General features: G+C 47.5%; 1 protein-coding gene across 2 annotated transcripts; it reads right to left on the reverse strand.

Moving 5' to 3' along the window:
- On the reverse strand, window positions 1-9,872 carry LOC130840669 (CMRF35-like molecule 1). Of its 2 annotated transcripts, none has more exons than XM_057716390.1 (3): window positions 9,745-9,872; window positions 2,893-3,222; window positions 1-542 (listed from the first exon to the last, which is right to left on the reverse strand). In XM_057716390.1, exons 1-3 carry the CDS (start codon window positions 9,797-9,799, stop codon window positions 346-348), a joined length of 582 nt encoding a protein of 193 aa, XP_057572373.1. In that variant the 5' UTR covers window positions 9,800-9,872; the 3' UTR covers window positions 1-345. The 2 variants fall into 2 exon arrangements, with proteins under 2 accessions (XP_057572373.1, XP_057572374.1); XM_057716391.1 differs by having other exon boundaries at window positions 1-546.
- Between the last annotated feature and the right edge of the window lie 8,133 nt (window positions 9,873-18,005).

The following is an 18,005-nucleotide window of genomic DNA, read 5'->3' on the forward strand; positions in this document are numbered from 1 at the left end:
TATTACGTACAGATCTCAGAAGCAGAGTTGGGAAGGTGGGAGGGGGCCGGTGGCCATGAGCCAGGGGAAGGGCTGTCCTCCATCCCAGGTCACAAGAGAGCAGGAGAGAGAGAGCTGGGTAGCAAGCACCTGGTACTTATCAGGTGGTTAGGGCAGAGGTCACTACTTTTTTGCAGCCTTCATTCTAAGTGGTTATTTTTAAAGGTGCCCTGGGAGAAGCAAAGTGGGAACTTATGGTGGCCTCAAACGCAAATCTTTATGTAAATGACCAGATGCTGGGTGTGACCAGGGGTATCTTACTATAACATGGCTAGGCAGCACGTCAGAGAAACCAAAGTGTTTTTCTCAAAGGATGATTTTCTCATCGGACCTGGTCGTGGTGAACATGCGTTTGTTCTGATTGATGTACACACGGTTCGCTGTCTCCTCCTGCTTGGATCCCATGGTTTGAACAAGGATGACGCAGTGATTCGGATCAGCGTGCCGACACCACCACTTCACATAGTTCTCCCACCCTGGGCTGTAGTGACAGTCCGTGGTCACTTGCTCAAGGAAGAGCAGGAGGAAGGAAATAAGAAAAGAACAAAAGTTAATGAAGTAGGGACTTCCCTGTGGCGCAGTGGTTAAGAATCCACCTGCCAAGGCAGGGGTCACAGGTTTGATCCCTGGGCTGGGAAGATCCCACATGCCACGGAGCAACTAAGCCTGTGGGCCACAACTACTGAGCCTGCGCCCTAGAGCCCGGGAACCACAACTGTTGAGTCCGTGTGCCACAAACTACTGGAGCCCAAGCACCCAGAGCCTGTGCTCCACAAGAGAAGCCACCACAGTGAGGAGCCAGCGCACTGCGACGAAGGGTAGCCCCTGCTTGCCGCAACTAGAGAAAGCCGGAGCGCAGCCACAAAGACTCAACACAGCCAAATATTAATTAAATAAATTAATTAATTAAAAATATTTTTAAAAAAGTTAATGAAGTAGAAAATAAATATAAAACAGAGATCAATAAAGCCAATAAATATTAAAAAAAAAACCTTGCACGATATGTACGATAGAAAGAGAGGATTATTGATTATTTAGATAATCAATATCAGTAATGAAAAGGGGGACATCACTACATATCCTGCACATATTAAAAAGATAATAAGTGTATCTTTTTGAATTACTGTTTTCTCTGGGTATATGCCCAGTAGTGGATGGATCAAGAAGATGTGGCACATACATACAATAGAATATTACTCAGCCATAAAAGGAATGAAATTGAGCTATTTGTAATGAGGTGGATGGACCAGAGTCTGTCATACAGAGTGAAGTAAGTCAGAAAGAGAAAAACAAATACCATATGCTAACACATATATAGGGAATCTAGAAAAATGATACTGATGAACCTAGTGGCAGGGCAGAAATAGAGATGCAGATGTAGAGAACGGACTTGAGGACACCGGTGGGGAGGGGAAGCTGGGAAGTAGTGAGGGAGTAGCACTGACATATACACACTACCAAATGTAAAATAGATAGCTAGTGGGAAGCTGCTAGAGAGCACAGGAAGATCAGCTTGATGCTTTGTGAAGACCTAAAGGGGTGGGATAGGGAGGTTGGGAGGGAGACTCAAAAGGGAGGGGATATATGTATACATGTGGCTGATTCACTTTGTTGTACAGCAGAAACTAACACAATACTGTAAAGCAATTATACTCCAATAAAGATAAAAAAAAAGATAATAAGAGGATAAGATAATACGGGGATAGGATAATAAGATGATACTCAACAAATTTATGCCAATAAATTTGAAATTTAAGATGGAATAACAAATTCCTTGAAAAATAACATACTAAAATTAGCACAAAAAGAAACAGAAAAGCTGAATAATCTTACAACTATTTAGTGAATCTCACAACTATTTAAATGAATCAACTACATTATTAAAACTCTCCCCAAAAGAAGATGCCAGATATTTACTAAACTTCAATGGCGATATTTACTAAACATTTAAGGAAGAAATAATGTCTATCTTATATATAAAAAAAAATTCTGGAACAAAGCAAAAGAGGATGCAATTCCCAGTCCATTCAATGAGACCAGCATAACCTTGATGCCAACCTGACACGGGCAGTGAAAGGAAGAAATATTACAGGCAACTATCATTCAAGAATGTAAATGCAAAAGTCTGAAACAAAACATCAGCAAGCGGAACCCAGGGATATATAGGAAAGTGAATACATCATCACCAATTTGGGTTTATGCCAAGAATGCAAAATTGTTTGAACATTAGAAAATCGGTAAGTATAATATGCCACAGTAACGAACCAAGGAGAAATATCATATGATTCTCAGACAAAAGGATCTGATAGATTTCAACAGCCCTTTGACTGTGGAGGCCTTTCCAGACCCCAGGAATTAACCACAGCAACTAGACTATGCTAGGTCTCTTTTCCCCTGAGATGGGATGTGCGACAGGGGGTAGGAATGGCAGCTCTGAAGACCCAGCCCCAAAACTCCAGAAAGAGCTGGGACATCTGGGCACCAAGGGTACCAGGGAAGCACTGGCAGGAATTGGGGTCTCCGGGTCCCATGGAAGAGGGTGCCTTTGGCCCACAGGCTGAAGCTGGGACCAGCACCTCATCTCCATGGGAGTAAACTTGGGTACTGACTGTGCAGAGGGGACAAATAATGTGTCGAGAAAGGCTTGATCCCCTCCGGGAGGAGGCCCGGGGAGCCAGGAGAGCCTCCAAGGGAAGCCCTGCCCCTCCCAATCCCAAGTGGGCAGTGGGGGCTCCATGGGACCTCAGGACTCGCCCACCCTCTGGGACAGCTCACTCTGAGTGACAGTTAGGTCACTGAAGAGGGACCCCAGGGACTAAGACAGGGCACATGCACACAGACACATACTCTTACCTGAGTCAATGGTCACTTCGACTTGGGCCCCCACATCACTTCCGACTCTCTCAATCCCACACCAGTAAGTGTCTGCATCGCTTAGGCTGAGCTCCTTCATGGTCACAGTGAATGAGCGATCTTTCCAGTTGTCCCTGATGGACACACGGTCCTTCTTCACCTCCTTCTCTGATCCAGTGGTTTCAACAAGAATCTTGCAGCTGCTCCAGGCAGCTCCTCGGCACCACCACTTCACATGGGTCTCCCATCCAGGGTTGTATCGACACTGGACAATCAACAAGCCCCCCTCCAGGCCACTCACTTCTCTTGGGCCCGTGATGGCAAATGAACCTGGAAAACACATATCCATGTACCTGTCACCTCCCACCCCGAGGGCAGGACCACAGCCTCCTGCATCGTGAATAGCGCCAATAAACCCAAGGACCTCCTGAGTCAAATAGCGGTCAAGGAAGAAATGCCCCTTCTGTAAGACAGACCCTTTTGTCCTTCAAAATTCTATCAGGTCAAAGCTACCAGGAAAATCCCATAAAAGCACAATACAGATCTCAAAGACACAAGCAATAATAGCTTTTTCATCTCTCCCCCTGTCTGTGGCCAATACATCTTTCTATTTCCAGAGATGTCCTTTGGCAACCATCTCTGTTATGCTGGTCTGATGGAGGGGGAAAGACCAGAGGACCCATTTCCACAGAAGATGACTTTGGACTGACGACCTCAGGAGGTCCAACTGAAACATCCCCCTCACCTGTCTCTGGAGAAACTGTTGCTAAGGGTTCTGTTTCCAGTGGTTCTATAGTAAAACCACCCTGCAGGCGCACCTTTGAATTTGACCAAGACAGTGATACCAGTCAGTCTCCCTGTGCTACGGAATCTGTGTCACCCAGATCCCAGTTCTTCCCATTGAATTGCTTTGGTTCCTTTGCCAAAAAGCAAATATGTGAGTTATTTATGGAGTTTCCACTCTGCTCCATTGATCCATGTCTGTCCTTATACCAAATCCCCAGTCTTGAATACTAGAGCTTTGCAGTAAGGCAGGTATCATAGAGTGAAACGGCATTTTCTTATGATACATGCTCTTCGTTCATTTCCTCACCTTGGAAAGATTTCGCATACAGGGAAATTCTTCTTTACCGTAAGAAAAACAGCACGTCGAGCACGATGAAAAAAAGGCCTCCGTGTCGGAGCCTGGGAGGTAGTGAGGACCCCAGCAACCTGGGGAGCGCGTGCGCCCTGCAGAGGCGGGGCCCCTCCCACTCCGCCCTTGTCCTCATGCAAGAAGCAGGCAATGTGGTTTCAGACCTTTGCACTTTTCTGGAGTAGCTCAAAATCTGGGTTTGGGATGGAGCCTGTCAACTTTAAAACTCTGCCTTATTTGGAAACAACAGCCATCGGGCCTGGGCCACCCAGCCCCGCCTGCCGGCAGAGCCTGCTGTCCCGGCTCAACTCAGATCCACGCTGGTCAGCGAGGTTCCTTCTGTCACTTTCCTCGCATCTTTGGCGGGGCTGGTAGAGATACGCCGCTGCCACACATGTGACCTGGAAGATAGCCTTTTTTTATGCTCTGAGATCAGAACGTGACCAGAGCAAAGGAATTTTGGTTTCTTTAGGATCTTAAAAAATTGTCTACAAAACTGTCTGGCAAATTCTTCACTGGGGCAAATTCTTTGGTTACTTCCATTTTTTCCTCCATGAGTGTTGACCTGTTCAAGCTTTTTTTTATTGTTCTTTAATAAATTCTGTTCTTTTGTTTTGTTTTTCCCCCAAAGATATCTATTTTACAGTGTATGTATTAGCATAAAGTTCTGCAATTATGAAGTATCCTTTTATAATGGAATTTTTTGTACCTATCATAGTGGCAAATTTTGATGATGTGTTGTTTTATTGTGTTGATTACACGTGCCATAGGACTTCCTCCCCTTCATGTTTTTCCTCCTCCTCGTCCTCCTACTTTTCCCTGCGTTAAACAATTTTGAGATTTAGTTGATACACGTTACCATTTTATTTTGAAATTATTAATTTCCAATATGTATAATTTTATGTCCTTGAGATTACCACACGTTATCTTTTCTAATTTGCTAAGTTAAAGACTGATAATTTTCTTCCTTTATAAAATTAACTAAAGCATGTTCAAGGCCAAGGATTTGCTTTTTATCCACTTTTAAGCTTGAGATATAATTCACATATCAAATTTTACTCTTTGAAAGTGTATACTCCAGGGGGTTTTAGGATATTCACAAAGTTATACAACCATCAACTCTACCCAATTCCAGAATGTTTTCATCACCTCAAAAAGAAGCCCCTTACCCATTAGCAGTGACTCCCCACTTCCCTCTTTCCTGAAGCCTTTAGCAACTGCTAATCTACTTTCTGTCACTACGGATTTGCCTTTCTGGACTTTCTGTGTAAATGGAATCAAATAATGCAGGACCTTTGGCATCTGGCTTCCTTCACTTAGCATAATGTTTTTAATGTTCATCTGTTTTATACCACGTGCCAGTGTTCCATTCTTTTATGGCCGAATTCCAATCCATGGTGCGGATGTGCTGCACTTCGTGTATCCAGTCATCAGCTGATGGCACTGGGGTTGTTTCCACATCTTGGCTATTGTGAATAGTGCCACTGTGAACATTCGTGTACGTGCTTTTGCGTGGAGGTATGTTTCCAATTCTCTTGGGTAAATACCCAGGGGCAGAATTGCTGGGTCACATGGTGAGTCTATGTTTAACTTTTGGGGGAAATGTCAGACTTTTCCTAAGAATTTACTTTAGCCTACAGCTTTGGCCATGCCACATGGTTTTGATATGTAGCGTTTTCTAACGCATATATATGGAATCTAGAAAAATGGTACTGATGAACCTAGTGGTAGGGCAGGAATAGAGATGCAGACATAAAGAATGGACTTGAGGACACCAGGGGGAGGGGAAGCTGGGACGTAGTGAGAGGGTAGCATTGACATATACACACTCCCAAATGTAAAATAGATAGTTAGTGGGAAGCTGCTAGAGAGCACGGGGAGATCAGCTTGATGCTTTGTGAAGACCTAAAGGGTATATATCTTCAGGTGTACTTTTATTGCCTGTGAATAATTTTCAGGTTTACCCTTTTTTTTTTCTTTTGGAATATTTAGCTTAGTGTTGTCTTTCTTCTGTGATGCAGAAAGTGTTTCATAGTTAACCTCATAAGAAACCTTAAAAATCTTATCGTTCCTCAAAGGGCAGTGTGTAGTTGTTAGCTCCCTGTGGATGTCACAGAAAGCAGATTTGAGTGTGTAGCCCGGTTTCTGTTCCTCATCTGGTGGTCCCACTCTGTCTGTTTGTGGAATTGAAAATCTGGCCCCTACTTGCATGCATCTTCTCTGCTGCCTTTTCTTGTATCATCTCACCATGATATTCACATGGTGAGATATTCACATGGTGAGATATTCACATAGCTCACACAATATTCTAGCTCCCACAGGGTGCCCCTCTATTGCAACAAGGCAGTTGACCCCTGTGTCAATGCTCTTACACTGGCCTCTGCCCAGCATCCCTCTCAAGGCCCCTTTGGCTGGAAGCCAGCTGGACTCTTGTACACCTTCTTGCATGGCATGTGCAGCAGAGCGCACTTGGCAAAATGTGCATTCTTCTCCTCTAGCATTGATGAGACGTTACAGATTGTGTTGTTTGTCTGTGCACCTCCTGACTTAAGATTACTGAAGATCGAGAGTCAAGTGGAGGGACTTCCCTGGTGGTCCAGTAGTAAAGAATCCACCTTCCAATGCAGCAGACGTGGGTTCGATCCCTGGTCAGGGAACTAAGATCCCACATGCTGCAGGGCAGCTAAGTCTGCAGGCCACAACTACTGAGCCCATGCACCTCAACTAGAGAGCCCATGTGCCACAACTAGAGAAGAGAGAAGTCTCACACCACAACTAGAGAAAAGCCTGAGTGCCGCAGTGAAAGATGATGCATGCCGTAAGAAAGATCCTGCGTGCCGCAACTAAGACTCTAGGCAGCCAAAAATAAATAAAATAATTCTTTTTTTAAAAAGAGCGTCAGGACTTCCTTGGTGGTGTGATGGTTAAGAATCCACCTGCCAGTGCAAGGGACACGTGTTCGAGCCCTGGTCTGGGATGATCCCACATGCCATGGAGCAACTAAGTCCGTGTGCCACAACTACTGAGCCTGTGCTCTAGAGTCTCCGAACCACAATTACTGAGCCCACATGCCACAACTACTAAAGCCCGTGCTCTGCAACAAGAGAGGCAATCAGAAGCCAGCGCACCGCAAAGAACAGTAGCCCCTGCTCATTGCAACTAGAGAAAACCCGCGTGCAACAACAAAGACCCAATGCAGCCAAAAATAAATAAATAAATCTTCTTTAAAAAAAAAAGTCAAGTGGAAAATGTTCTACATCAGAGGAGGGTCGGGCAGGTCCCAGAGGGACAGGCAGTTTGCATTCGTAAGTAGACCAGATCCTGTGATCTGGGGCAGCTACTGCTGCTACATTGCTTCTTCTTCCTCCATCCACATTCCCTGTCATCAGTTGACTGAGGCAGGAAGCTACGTGGCTGGATCAGATGGTTCTGCACGATATGCTGGACCTCCTGCAAGTGAATGGCTCTAGCATTTAGGTAAATTTAGGACAACACAAAAGCAGTGTTTCTCAACTGGAGGTGTTTTGCCATCACTCCCTTCCCTGCTCTCAGAGGACATTAGGCCATGTCTGGAGACATTTTTGATTATCAGTGGGGGAGGAGGTGCTGCTGACATCTGGTGGGTAGAGGTCAGGGATGCTACTCGACACAAGACGCTCCGGTCCCTACACGAAGAATGATCTGGTCCCAAATGTCCACAATGTCAAGGTTGAGAAACCTACAATACAGCAATCATGGAAGAGGGGGCAAATTTTTTTCCCAGTAGATAAAACTTCAAGCAGTGGACCTGGTTGCTAACTCTGATGGGGAGATGGCTAGAGGGATGGGGCTGCATGGGTTTCTGGGCAGGTGCAAATGCTCCTCTGAATGGCCAGGGAACTTGACACTGTGTTCACAATCAGAAGTTTCAATATGGGTTTTCTCAAGAGCCCATTAGACGCTGCTGCAATTCCGAAAGGTCTCTGAGACACTCCCACCAATTGCCTGCAGCCTGCATCCACTGAGCGAGACTTCCCTAGAGCTTGACAGGGAGTGGCTCTGAATCTCTCATCCTCCGGGACCTGCTCCCGCTTGTCTCCAGAGAATGATGGCTGCTTCTCCACCTTCTAAATCTCTGGCAAGTGCTTCTATTGATCAACTGCGACGCATGGGGGGAAGTAATCTGGGGAAATGTGATGCCTGGATTTTCCTCTGTGATGCAGAACAGGACTCAGAGGATGGTGGTGGTGATGTCAACTTGACAACAGATGAGCTAGCGCTACAACACCTTATCAACTCTGCACCTGTATTGCTATAACGGAGTGTGTGTTACCCCCAAATTCATAACCTCCAACGTGGTGGTGTTTGAAAATGGGGCCTTTGGGAGATTACTAGGGCTAAATAAGGTCATGAGAGTGGGGATCTCATGGTGGGATTAGTGAGTGCCCTTAAAAGACACCAGAGCTCGCTGGCTCTCTGTCTCTCTCTCTCTCCCCTTACATATGCGCTCAGAGAAGGTCACAGTAAGAAGTTGCCTGCCTGCAAGCCGAGAAGAGAGAGTTCATCAGGAACTAAATCAGGCTGTACTTTGATCTTGGACTTCTCAGCTTTTAGAAATTTCTATTGTTCTATGTTATTAAAAATTAGACTGCTTTCAAAAAAAAGACAGAAATTTCTATTGTTTAAGCCACCCTAGTCTATTCTATTTTGCTATTAAGATTAATATACAAATGTACCCTTTTATACCTATCAACTTCTAAATTAAACTAATAATAATAACATGAAATTGTCTCCAGTGAATTTTCTACATGCAAATCTCCCTATCAGAGTTTTATCTCCTACATAGATGATGAGTACTTCAATGGATGCAAAAAATGGGTCATTTTATTTCCCCTGAGAACCTCCTACCCTGAAGAGACCCTCCCTGCATCCTGCCCCAAGCCCTGTGGTTCCCGTTCCTCTGTGGCTGCCCTGGGAGGCTGAGAAGGAGCAGAGCCCTGTGGTCCTACCTCCCTAGATCCTGTCTTCTCTGAGCATCAAGGACCAGCTGCCCCTCAGGGACTGGACATCGAGCCCAGACCTAGACACCTTCTCATCTCTGGTCTTCCCTTCCCTGGTGACACCACTCTTTGTATCTCGGCTGTTGCACTTACGACTCTGGACCACGGGCTGGTCTTTGGCTCGCCCGGAGCAGAAACACAGGCAGCCGATGCCTGGATTTGAGGGACACTCCATAGAGCCTGCCCCCCTCCCCGCCCCGGCTTTCCTGCCTGTCTTCCTCCCTGCCCTCTAAGCTCTTTAGAGGAAGGGTTCTCAGCTCATATTACAAGTCAAGACCAGCTGTGGAGGCTTTGAAACGATCCAGATGCTTGAGCCCCACCTTGACTGAGTGGGTCTGAGCTGGAGGCTGATCATCTGTGCTCTTTGAAAGCTCATGAAGAGTGGATTCCTTCATTAGTTTGCTCTTTCATTCATTCATCTGTTTGTGTAGAACGGCCAGCGTTGAAAAACACCGTCCTAAAAGGGGGGCACTTTGGTTTGGGTTTGTTTCTTGTTTGGTTCCCAGCACCTGGCATAGAACCTGAGAGGCAGCAGAGCTTGATTTTTGTTTAACAAAAAAGCATCTGCATCCATGACTTGGCCCTGCTGTGTCCCCTGCCATGTCCCCCAGGACAGACCCTCACCATCTCCTGCCCAGCCTCAGTCACTCCAGTTCCCAAAGCCCCAGCCCCACTCACCTGGGTGGACGAGAAGGAACAGAGCTAGGAGCAGCCACGTGGTCCTGCATCCCATCCTCGGGGATAACAAGCGCTCAGTACCCTTCAGGGACTTGAAGCCAAGGTTGGAAACGAACGCCTCTAGTCTCCTTCCAGGTGCAAGTGAAGGAGCTTGGTGTTTGTCTCTGATTCACTTCCCATTGTCAGCACCTACTTCTGCATTTTGCGTATTAGGAGGAAGGGTGTCACCCTTTGGGAGGACCGAATTGCAGCAGGTCCTGGGAGCTGCGTGCAGACCTTTGTGCATTTGGGGAAGACACATGATCTGGGTCTGGTGGGGTTTGCCCACGAGGAGCCAAGGGTCTCTGCTGGCAGGAGAGGGCAGAGCTGGCCGTGGGTGTGAGGAGAGAGGAGCCCCCGGGCAGGGGTCAAAGGCAGCGATGCACACAAGCTGGTTCTGCACTTTGAGACGAACGCAGCACTTGGGGCTCAGGCCCAGCCTCGCTGCAGAAACAGCCCCACAGCCCCATCCTTCCCTCCTTGCGGGCAGCCGCACCACCATGGGTCTCAAACCACCTTCCTGCCCTGGATCAGATCCCTTCCTGAGACTGACCCCTGCCCCTCCCTCGGGTCAGTTTCCTCGGCGGTCCTGACTCACTGTGAGGCAGAGGCCGCCATGGGGAGGCTATCAGAAAGCAGAAGCCACTTTTCCTGTCACCTCATTTTGTCCGGTTGCTTCCTCTCCTACCTCTTTGCACATTTCCCAGCTCTGGGCCGCTGGCCACGTCACTGCACAGAAACTGCTTATTCTAGCAATCTCCTGATGTCCGGCGTGAGCTCTCCCGCATCCCTCAGGTGCTCTCCTCCCTCCTCCGCCCCCTGCTCCCTCTCCTCTGTCTTCTGAGCTTCATCCCTCCAGGATGCATCCACGACTCCAGCAGCGCGATGGACACTGAGCTGCGTCTTGGCTCCTCCGTGGTTGGGTTCCCACCAGCCCGTCGTCATTGGTGAATTAAAGGCAAATACCGTGGGGGCCCCACCCTGTGTCCTTAAAGTCCTGGAGGGTGGCCCTAGCCTCTGGCCTTCCTCAAGAATGTGTTGTTGTCCATTTCCTCGCTTGGTCACAGCAGGGGGGCAGTTTCAGGGCTTCCACTTGACCTTGCCCGATGTGATCATTTTACTCCACAGGCCAAGAAATCAGTATGAGAATTGTGCCCGTTGCCAGGGGTGTCCACGTTAGTATGATTCCAGGCCAAGAAAAAGACCTCAGAGTCCCCTCTCTAGCCTCCAGGAACTTGACCTTACTTCTTGTTCTGTTAGTCGTCTCAACCGACACCCCCACTCCCACCCCCCACCCCTCCACCCCCCACTCCCCCGGCAGCTGAGAGCCATTCAGAACTTGCTACCTTGCTACCTGGTCCACTACTTATGCTCACCCTGCCCCAGACAGGTAAGTGCTTCCACTTGCCTTCCGCTGTTCTGGAATTCTCTCAGCTCCGTTGATCCTATGCAGCTCAGTTATACGATGGCATCGTCTCCTGTGAACCCTGCAGACAGGACAGGCACCACGGAACCTCTGGGAATGCTCACATCCCCCTCAGCAGCACGTCTTACTTTCCTCGTAAATGGAGCGTCCTGTAGGACCTTCCAAGGGTGATACTCATTTGCTGGGTTTTCAGGTCAGATATGATAGTTCCATTTTAGCACGCTAGGTTCTTTGAGCCTCTGAGCCCTTCTTTTACCTTCTGCCATGGCCAGTTCTGTTTACTTCATTTAATGTGGGGCTTCGTTGCTCCAGAGCTCCTGAGAGCCGTCCCGGCAGTGCACTGGTCCTAGTCTCCCAGGCGTGGCACGTGTGCCAGTGTCCCTGCGTATGTGCGTGCGTGTGTGTGTGTGTGTGTGTGTGTGTGTGTGTATGTGTGTGAGTGCCCGTGTTGACAGCCTCTTCCTAGGTCAGCATTCGATTCCACCACCCTGATCTAGGACCTCGAGGTCCACTCCCAGGCACACCCTTCTGGGTCCTGCTGATACGAATGAGTTTTGTTCTTCCCCCATAGCCCAGCATATCCTGGGGGGGCCAGGCTGACATTTAACCTCAGTCATTGGTCTGGTGGTCAGGAGGGGAACGAGGGCAGATCCTGAGGGCAGGGGTGTGTCCTCGGGGGCTGGCTCCCTCTCAGACCCCTGCAGTCAGCAGCAGGGGAGCCACTCTCTTCTAACCAGTGGATGGGCCACTTCTGCCCACCCTTAGGGTTCTGGGAAATTGAGCAGAGGGGAAGATCAAGAGCTCCAGTGAGTTGGCAGGTGTGCTGGCCCAGGTCTCAGGGCCTCACTTTTCCCGATCAAGAAACACTTTTGTGGCTCAGGATATCACCCTGGCTGAAGTTTCGCTTCTCTTCAAATTAGGTCCCAGGCATTTCTCCAAAGAAGACATCCAGATGGCCAGTAGGCACATGAAAAGAGGTTCAACATCACTGATAATTAGAGAAATGCAAATCAAAACTACAACGAGATATCACCACCCACTGGTCAGAATGGCCATCATCAAAAAGTCTACAAATAACAAATAACAAATGTGGAGAAAAGGGAACCCTCCTACACTGTTAGTGGGAGTGTAAGTTGCTGCAGCCACTGTGGAAAACAGTATGGAGGTTCCTCAGAAAACTAAAAATAGAATTATCATATGATCCCGCAATCCCACTCCTGGGCATACACCCGGACATAGCTATAATTCAAACAGACACATGCACCCCCATGTTCATAGCAGCACTATTCACACTAGCCAGGACATGGGAGCAACCTAAATGTCCATCCACAGATGAATGGATAAAGAAGATGTGGTACATAGATACAGTGGTATATTAACCAATGAAAAGAATGAAATAATGCCATTTGCAGCAACATGGACACAACTAGAGAGGATCACACTAAGTGAAGTAAATCAGAAAGACAAACACCATATGATATGACATATGTGGAATCTAAAATTTGACACAAATGAACCTATCTATGAAAAAGAAACAGAATCAGCAACATAGAGAACAGACGGGTGCTTGCCAAGGGGGCAAGGGGTGGGAGAGGGTAGGAGTGAGAGTTTGGGATTAGCAGATGCAAACTAGTGTATATAGAATGGATAAACAACATGGCCCTACTGTAGAGCACAGGGAACTATATTCAATATCCTGGGATAAAACATAATGGAAAAGAATATGAAAAAGAATGTCTATATATGTATAACTGAGTCACTTTGCTGTACAGCAGTAATTCAACTATACTTCAATAAAAAATAAATTTAAAAATACCTCTTATGAAACACGAATTACAATAAGTAAAAGGTAGCTTTATTTCAATTTTTAAATTTTTTGGCCCTGCCACACAGCTTGTAGCATCTTAGTTTCCTGACCAGGGATTGTACCCATGCCCCCTGCAGTAGAAGTGCAGAACCCTAACCTCTGGACCACCAGGGAATTCCCAGAAAAGGGTAGCTCTATAATGAAGAAGTTCTGTGGCCTCCACCTTAACCAAATGATCAAAGTGGACATGATGAATAAGGGGGCAAATCGGAGTCGTGTGTGCCACCTGGAAGGATGCACATCCAGGAGGGGAGGGATGAAGCTGATATCAGAGGTGCTTTCCCCACACGTGGCAACAATGCCGCGGGGCCAGGACCCCAGAGTCTTCTGTTCCCTTGTGGATTCAGCTCTTCACTTGTGGTTGGCACATTTCCAGGGTTTGGTTCCATTTTTCCATTTTTCATGGAGTCTAGACTTTTGAAACCCATGATTGCTTGGGGACCTGAACCCCATGGAATGAAAAAATAAGTCCATGAACATTGCAGGTGACTCCCAGGTAAGGAATTTGGACTTATTTTACATACAGGAAAAGCCACCCAATGTTTCAATTGAGGGAGTGAGGTGACCTGACTTTCTGGGCGAGAACATCAAGATGGTCCCTTTGTGAAGAGTGAATTGGGAGGTGTTGCAGGAGAAGGAGAAGACACCGGTTGAAAAGGTCTTTCAGGAATTCAGGTAAGAGAGGTCGGCCTGGACCAGGGTGGCGCCTCTCAGAGCTGGTGATGTGAGTGCATACACATTTGCTGAGCCTCTGCTTGGTACCCAGCCTGAGCTGTGTCCAAAGGGGGTCACATTTAGGGGAGATCTCTGACTGAGAGACACTGAGTCAAGTCAGGGACACGTGACCAAGAAGGAAAGCCATTCAAGGGCTTTAGGATCATGGTGCTGACTTTGGTCCAGACCAAGAGCTCTCCATGGATGCTCGGAACCTGAATACACTGCAGGCTTATCCTCAGGACCACCAAAACCGCAGGAGGAGAGAAGCGTCTCCCCCCACAGGGTGGTTCATACTCCCGCCCAAAAAGAAGTGATACATTTACAGTGGGGAGGGGCTTCTGGGTCCATCTAGAAGGAAATAATCCCAACCTGGCCATGTTGTTCTCGGGGATTCCATGAGACAGTGTGAAGAACAGTTGTGGGTGGTTGAGGGGGTTCATATTCCAATGAAACAAGGTGGCAACTTGCCTCTAAACAGAGATTAGTGGGATAAGGCAGAGCCAGAGCTAAGTTTGATGTGCTCCCAGCTTCCTGATTCGGTGATCAGCTCTAGGTCAGAACCAAGACGGGGCTGAAAGAAGGAACGATATTGAGAGAACAAGGCATGGCTTTCCATTTACTTGTACTTATATCTCTCAATAGAATTTTTAAAATTAATTTATTTATTTATTGGCTGTGTTGGGTTTTTGTTGCTGCACATGGGCTTTCTCTCATTGCAGCAAGCAGGGGCTACTCTTTGTTGTGATGCATGGGCTCCTCATTGTGGTGGCTTCTCTTGTTGTGGAGCATGGGCTTTAGGCGCTTGGGCTTCAGTAGTTGCAGCACACAGGCTCAAGAGTTGTGGCCCACGGGCTTCATTGCCCCGAGGCATGTGGGATCTTCCTGGAGCAGGGATCCAAGCTGTGTCCCCTGCATTGGCAGCCGGATTCCCAACCACTGCGCCACCTAGGAAGTCCCTCAATAGAATTTTAAAGTGATTAATCATATAAAAATTGCTCCCATGTGAATCTCCCTGACATTTCCAGAATGAATCAAATGTGATAATTATATTGTTCTTTTAAAGTACTTCTCCCAATTTATCAGCCTTTGCATCAATATCTATAAATGAGCTTGGAATATATTTTCTTTCCCATGTGTGTTCTCTTGGTCAGTTTGTAATATCAGTATTATGCTGACTTCACCCAAAAATGTTGGAGTTCCATCTTTCTGGGCGCCCTGGAACGATTTCCATAGTGTTGGAAGTATCTTTTCCTTGAAGCTGTGGGAGGATTCACCTGTGAAATCTCTGGGGTTTCTCCATCGATTGGGGGTTGGAGTGGGAACTGGAGGGACTAGCTCCTTGGTAACATTCTCGGATTTTTCCTTAGTATTTTGGAAGATTTCTATTTCTTCTGCAGTAACCTTAGGTAATTTATATTCCCCTAGGAAATGACTGGTCTTATCTCAGTTTACAAGCATATTTGTAGAGACTTTTGTAAAATGCTCTCTTGTGATTCTTTTCATTTTCTCTTTATCTGGGAATATTCTCCTTTTTAATTCCTCTGCTGTATTGTATTCTTCCCACAATTCCCTCCACTCAACAAAAAGCCAGTCCTTGATTTATTCATGGCTTTACTGCTTTTCTGTTTTCAAATTCACTAAATTCTGCTTTTGTCTTTCTGAGAGCTAGAGAGAGAGAGAGAGAAATCTTCCTCTTCTTATAAGGCCACCATCCTATCAGACCAGGGCCACACCCTCATGACTTCACGTAACTCTATTTACCTCCCCCAGGCCTCGTCTCCAAATACTGTCACCTAGGGGGTTAGGTCTTCAACATATAAATTGGGGTTGGGAGGAGACGCAAATGTTTGGCCATCACGGATGACTGATGGACAGCTTAAAACTTAAATCAGGGACTTCTCTGATGGTCCAGTGGTTAAGACTCCGCTCTCCCAATGCAGGGGGCCCGAGTTCGATTCCTGCCTGGTCAGGGAACTAGATCCTGCATGCCGCAACAAAAACTTCCCGCATGCCACAATGCAGATCCCGCATGCAGCAATGAAGATCCCGCATGTGGCAATGAGGACCCTGTGTGCTGCAACTAACACCTGACACAGCCAAATAAATAAATAAATATTAAAAAAAAACAAAAACAACAACAACAAAACCCATAAATCAGACTGATCTTCATCCCCAAACCTGACTTCCCCACTTCAGTTCATTGCAATTTCATTCCTTCAGTTGTTCAGGCCCCAAACTGGGGTGCTACCGCTGACCCTTCTCTTTTGTTCATATACTATATCTGATCTGTTAAAATGCCCTTCCCCCAAAATGCCAGTCTCCAGGATCTATCCACTTCCCCACATGTCCCTGCTCTTAATTTGAGTACAAGTCACCATTGACTATTGGACTTTTGCAGACTGCTGGTCTCCCAGTTCTCATGTTAGCCCCTTCCTCATCTGAACAGTCTATTCTCCGTTTGACAGCAAGAACAGTGCTTTGAAAATGAACGTGGAATCATATCACTCCTCTGCTCAAAACCCTCCGAGGCCCCCACTTCACTCTGAGTTTCTCTCTGACCTCCTGTCCAGCTAATCTCCCTCCATTTGGTCTCTGGCAGCCTCACTGGCCTCCACGCTGCCCTTGAGCTGTGCCATCAGGGACTGAGACAGAGCCAGCATCGCGAGGGTGCACTCCGTGTAGCTGCACCAGGCCCCACACTTAGAAGGGCCCCATGCTTGGTTTAAGGCTCTACGGCCACCATCTTGAAATTTTTAATAATTCTGGGATAAGGGCATTTCTGATTTCGGACGCAGGCAGCAGCAAGCAGCAGTGAGCAGTAGCTAGAAACAAGATCTTGATTCCTAGTTCCCAGACTGGGAGTCCTAACCACTGGACCACAGGGGCCAGTGGCTAGGGCCTGGGCCCCTAGTTCTTGCCGGCATTGTCAAGAATGAATGCAGGTGAGGAGGCAGAAGGTAAAGAGAAAAGGAAAAAAGTTTGTTGGAAAAGCAAAATACATGCGGAAAGACGCACGGGCCAGCTCAGGGAGAGAGTCCCCAGAGGCGCGCCTTTGGGGAGTTTAAATTCTTTATAAAGGGGTGGCCTTCCCAGTCTTTGTCTTCCTCTTGGCCAATCATATTGTTTTGACCCCAGGGTGAATTTGCCTCTGGACCCTCCCCTGGGTGTGCATGCACCCCTCAATTAAGATGGATCCTATCACAAAGGCCTCTGGGAGAGAGATAGCAAGACTTATTATGGTCTGGCCTCCCCTGCCTTTCTGACCCCACCAAGGCTTTTATGCATGCATTAGTGTCTCCCTTGTCCCAAAGGTGGGGAGGGTATGACCTCTTGATCTCTTCACAGTGTTTAGCCCCTCACTGTCCCTGCCATAAAAGTGTCCAAATCTCCAATTATTTACCCTATTTCTGTTGCTGTGTCTTATATCAAGGTGCAGATCTCAAAATATAGACAGAATTCCGGTCATAAATATGTAATCCGGAGCCCAGTTGTCTCTTGCCTTAGAAAATATAAACAGGGGGCTGGTAATGGATGTCTGGCCTGGAGTTCATCTTCTTCTCACCCCAGAGGTGTGAACAGGCCAGTTGTAAATACCTAGCCTGGAGCCCATCTATCTCCTTCCTCGTTTCCATCTTGCACTGGGCCCTGCCATCAACTGACCGTGTCCATAGAAGGTCTAGTCATGTCTGACCACACGAGACTGCTGATGCCAGGCACAGGAAATGGGCTGTTTGCAAAGGGAGGACTTGCTTGCAAAATCTAGAGGGAAATTAACCCAGACTGGTGCGGCTGCCTGGGCACTGCTGATTTACAGAAGGGCAGGCGGGCCTGGCAACCACAGGTGAGGAATGGGACGGGCATTATCTTCACAGGGAACAGAAACGGGAACTGCATATTCAAATGCGTCACATGAAAATGAAGTTCAGGAAATTTGCAGCATCGTTTATCAACTCACCACATGGTGCCGGGAGGTCCCAGCTTCCCCCCTCTTCTCACCAACAGTGAGAACAGCACCAAGACGCTGACGAAGGAAGCAGAAAAGTGCCAAGAAAAGCAGAAAAGGGAGATGGGGTGAGAAGGCTCCAGCCTCTGGATGAGCTGCAGCTGGAGAGATACGCCCGGGCAGACGGGGCCATGCGGCTGCCCTCAGTTCTGCTGCTTCTCTGGGTCCCAGGGGAGCAGGGCTGGGCCCGTCAGGGTGTGAGGAAAGGG

The sequence above is a fragment of the Hippopotamus amphibius genome, chromosome 17 (genome assembly GCF_030028045.1).
Source record: "Hippopotamus amphibius kiboko isolate mHipAmp2 chromosome 17, mHipAmp2.hap2, whole genome shotgun sequence".
NCBI classification, from domain to species: domain Eukaryota; kingdom Metazoa; phylum Chordata; class Mammalia; order Artiodactyla; family Hippopotamidae; genus Hippopotamus; species Hippopotamus amphibius.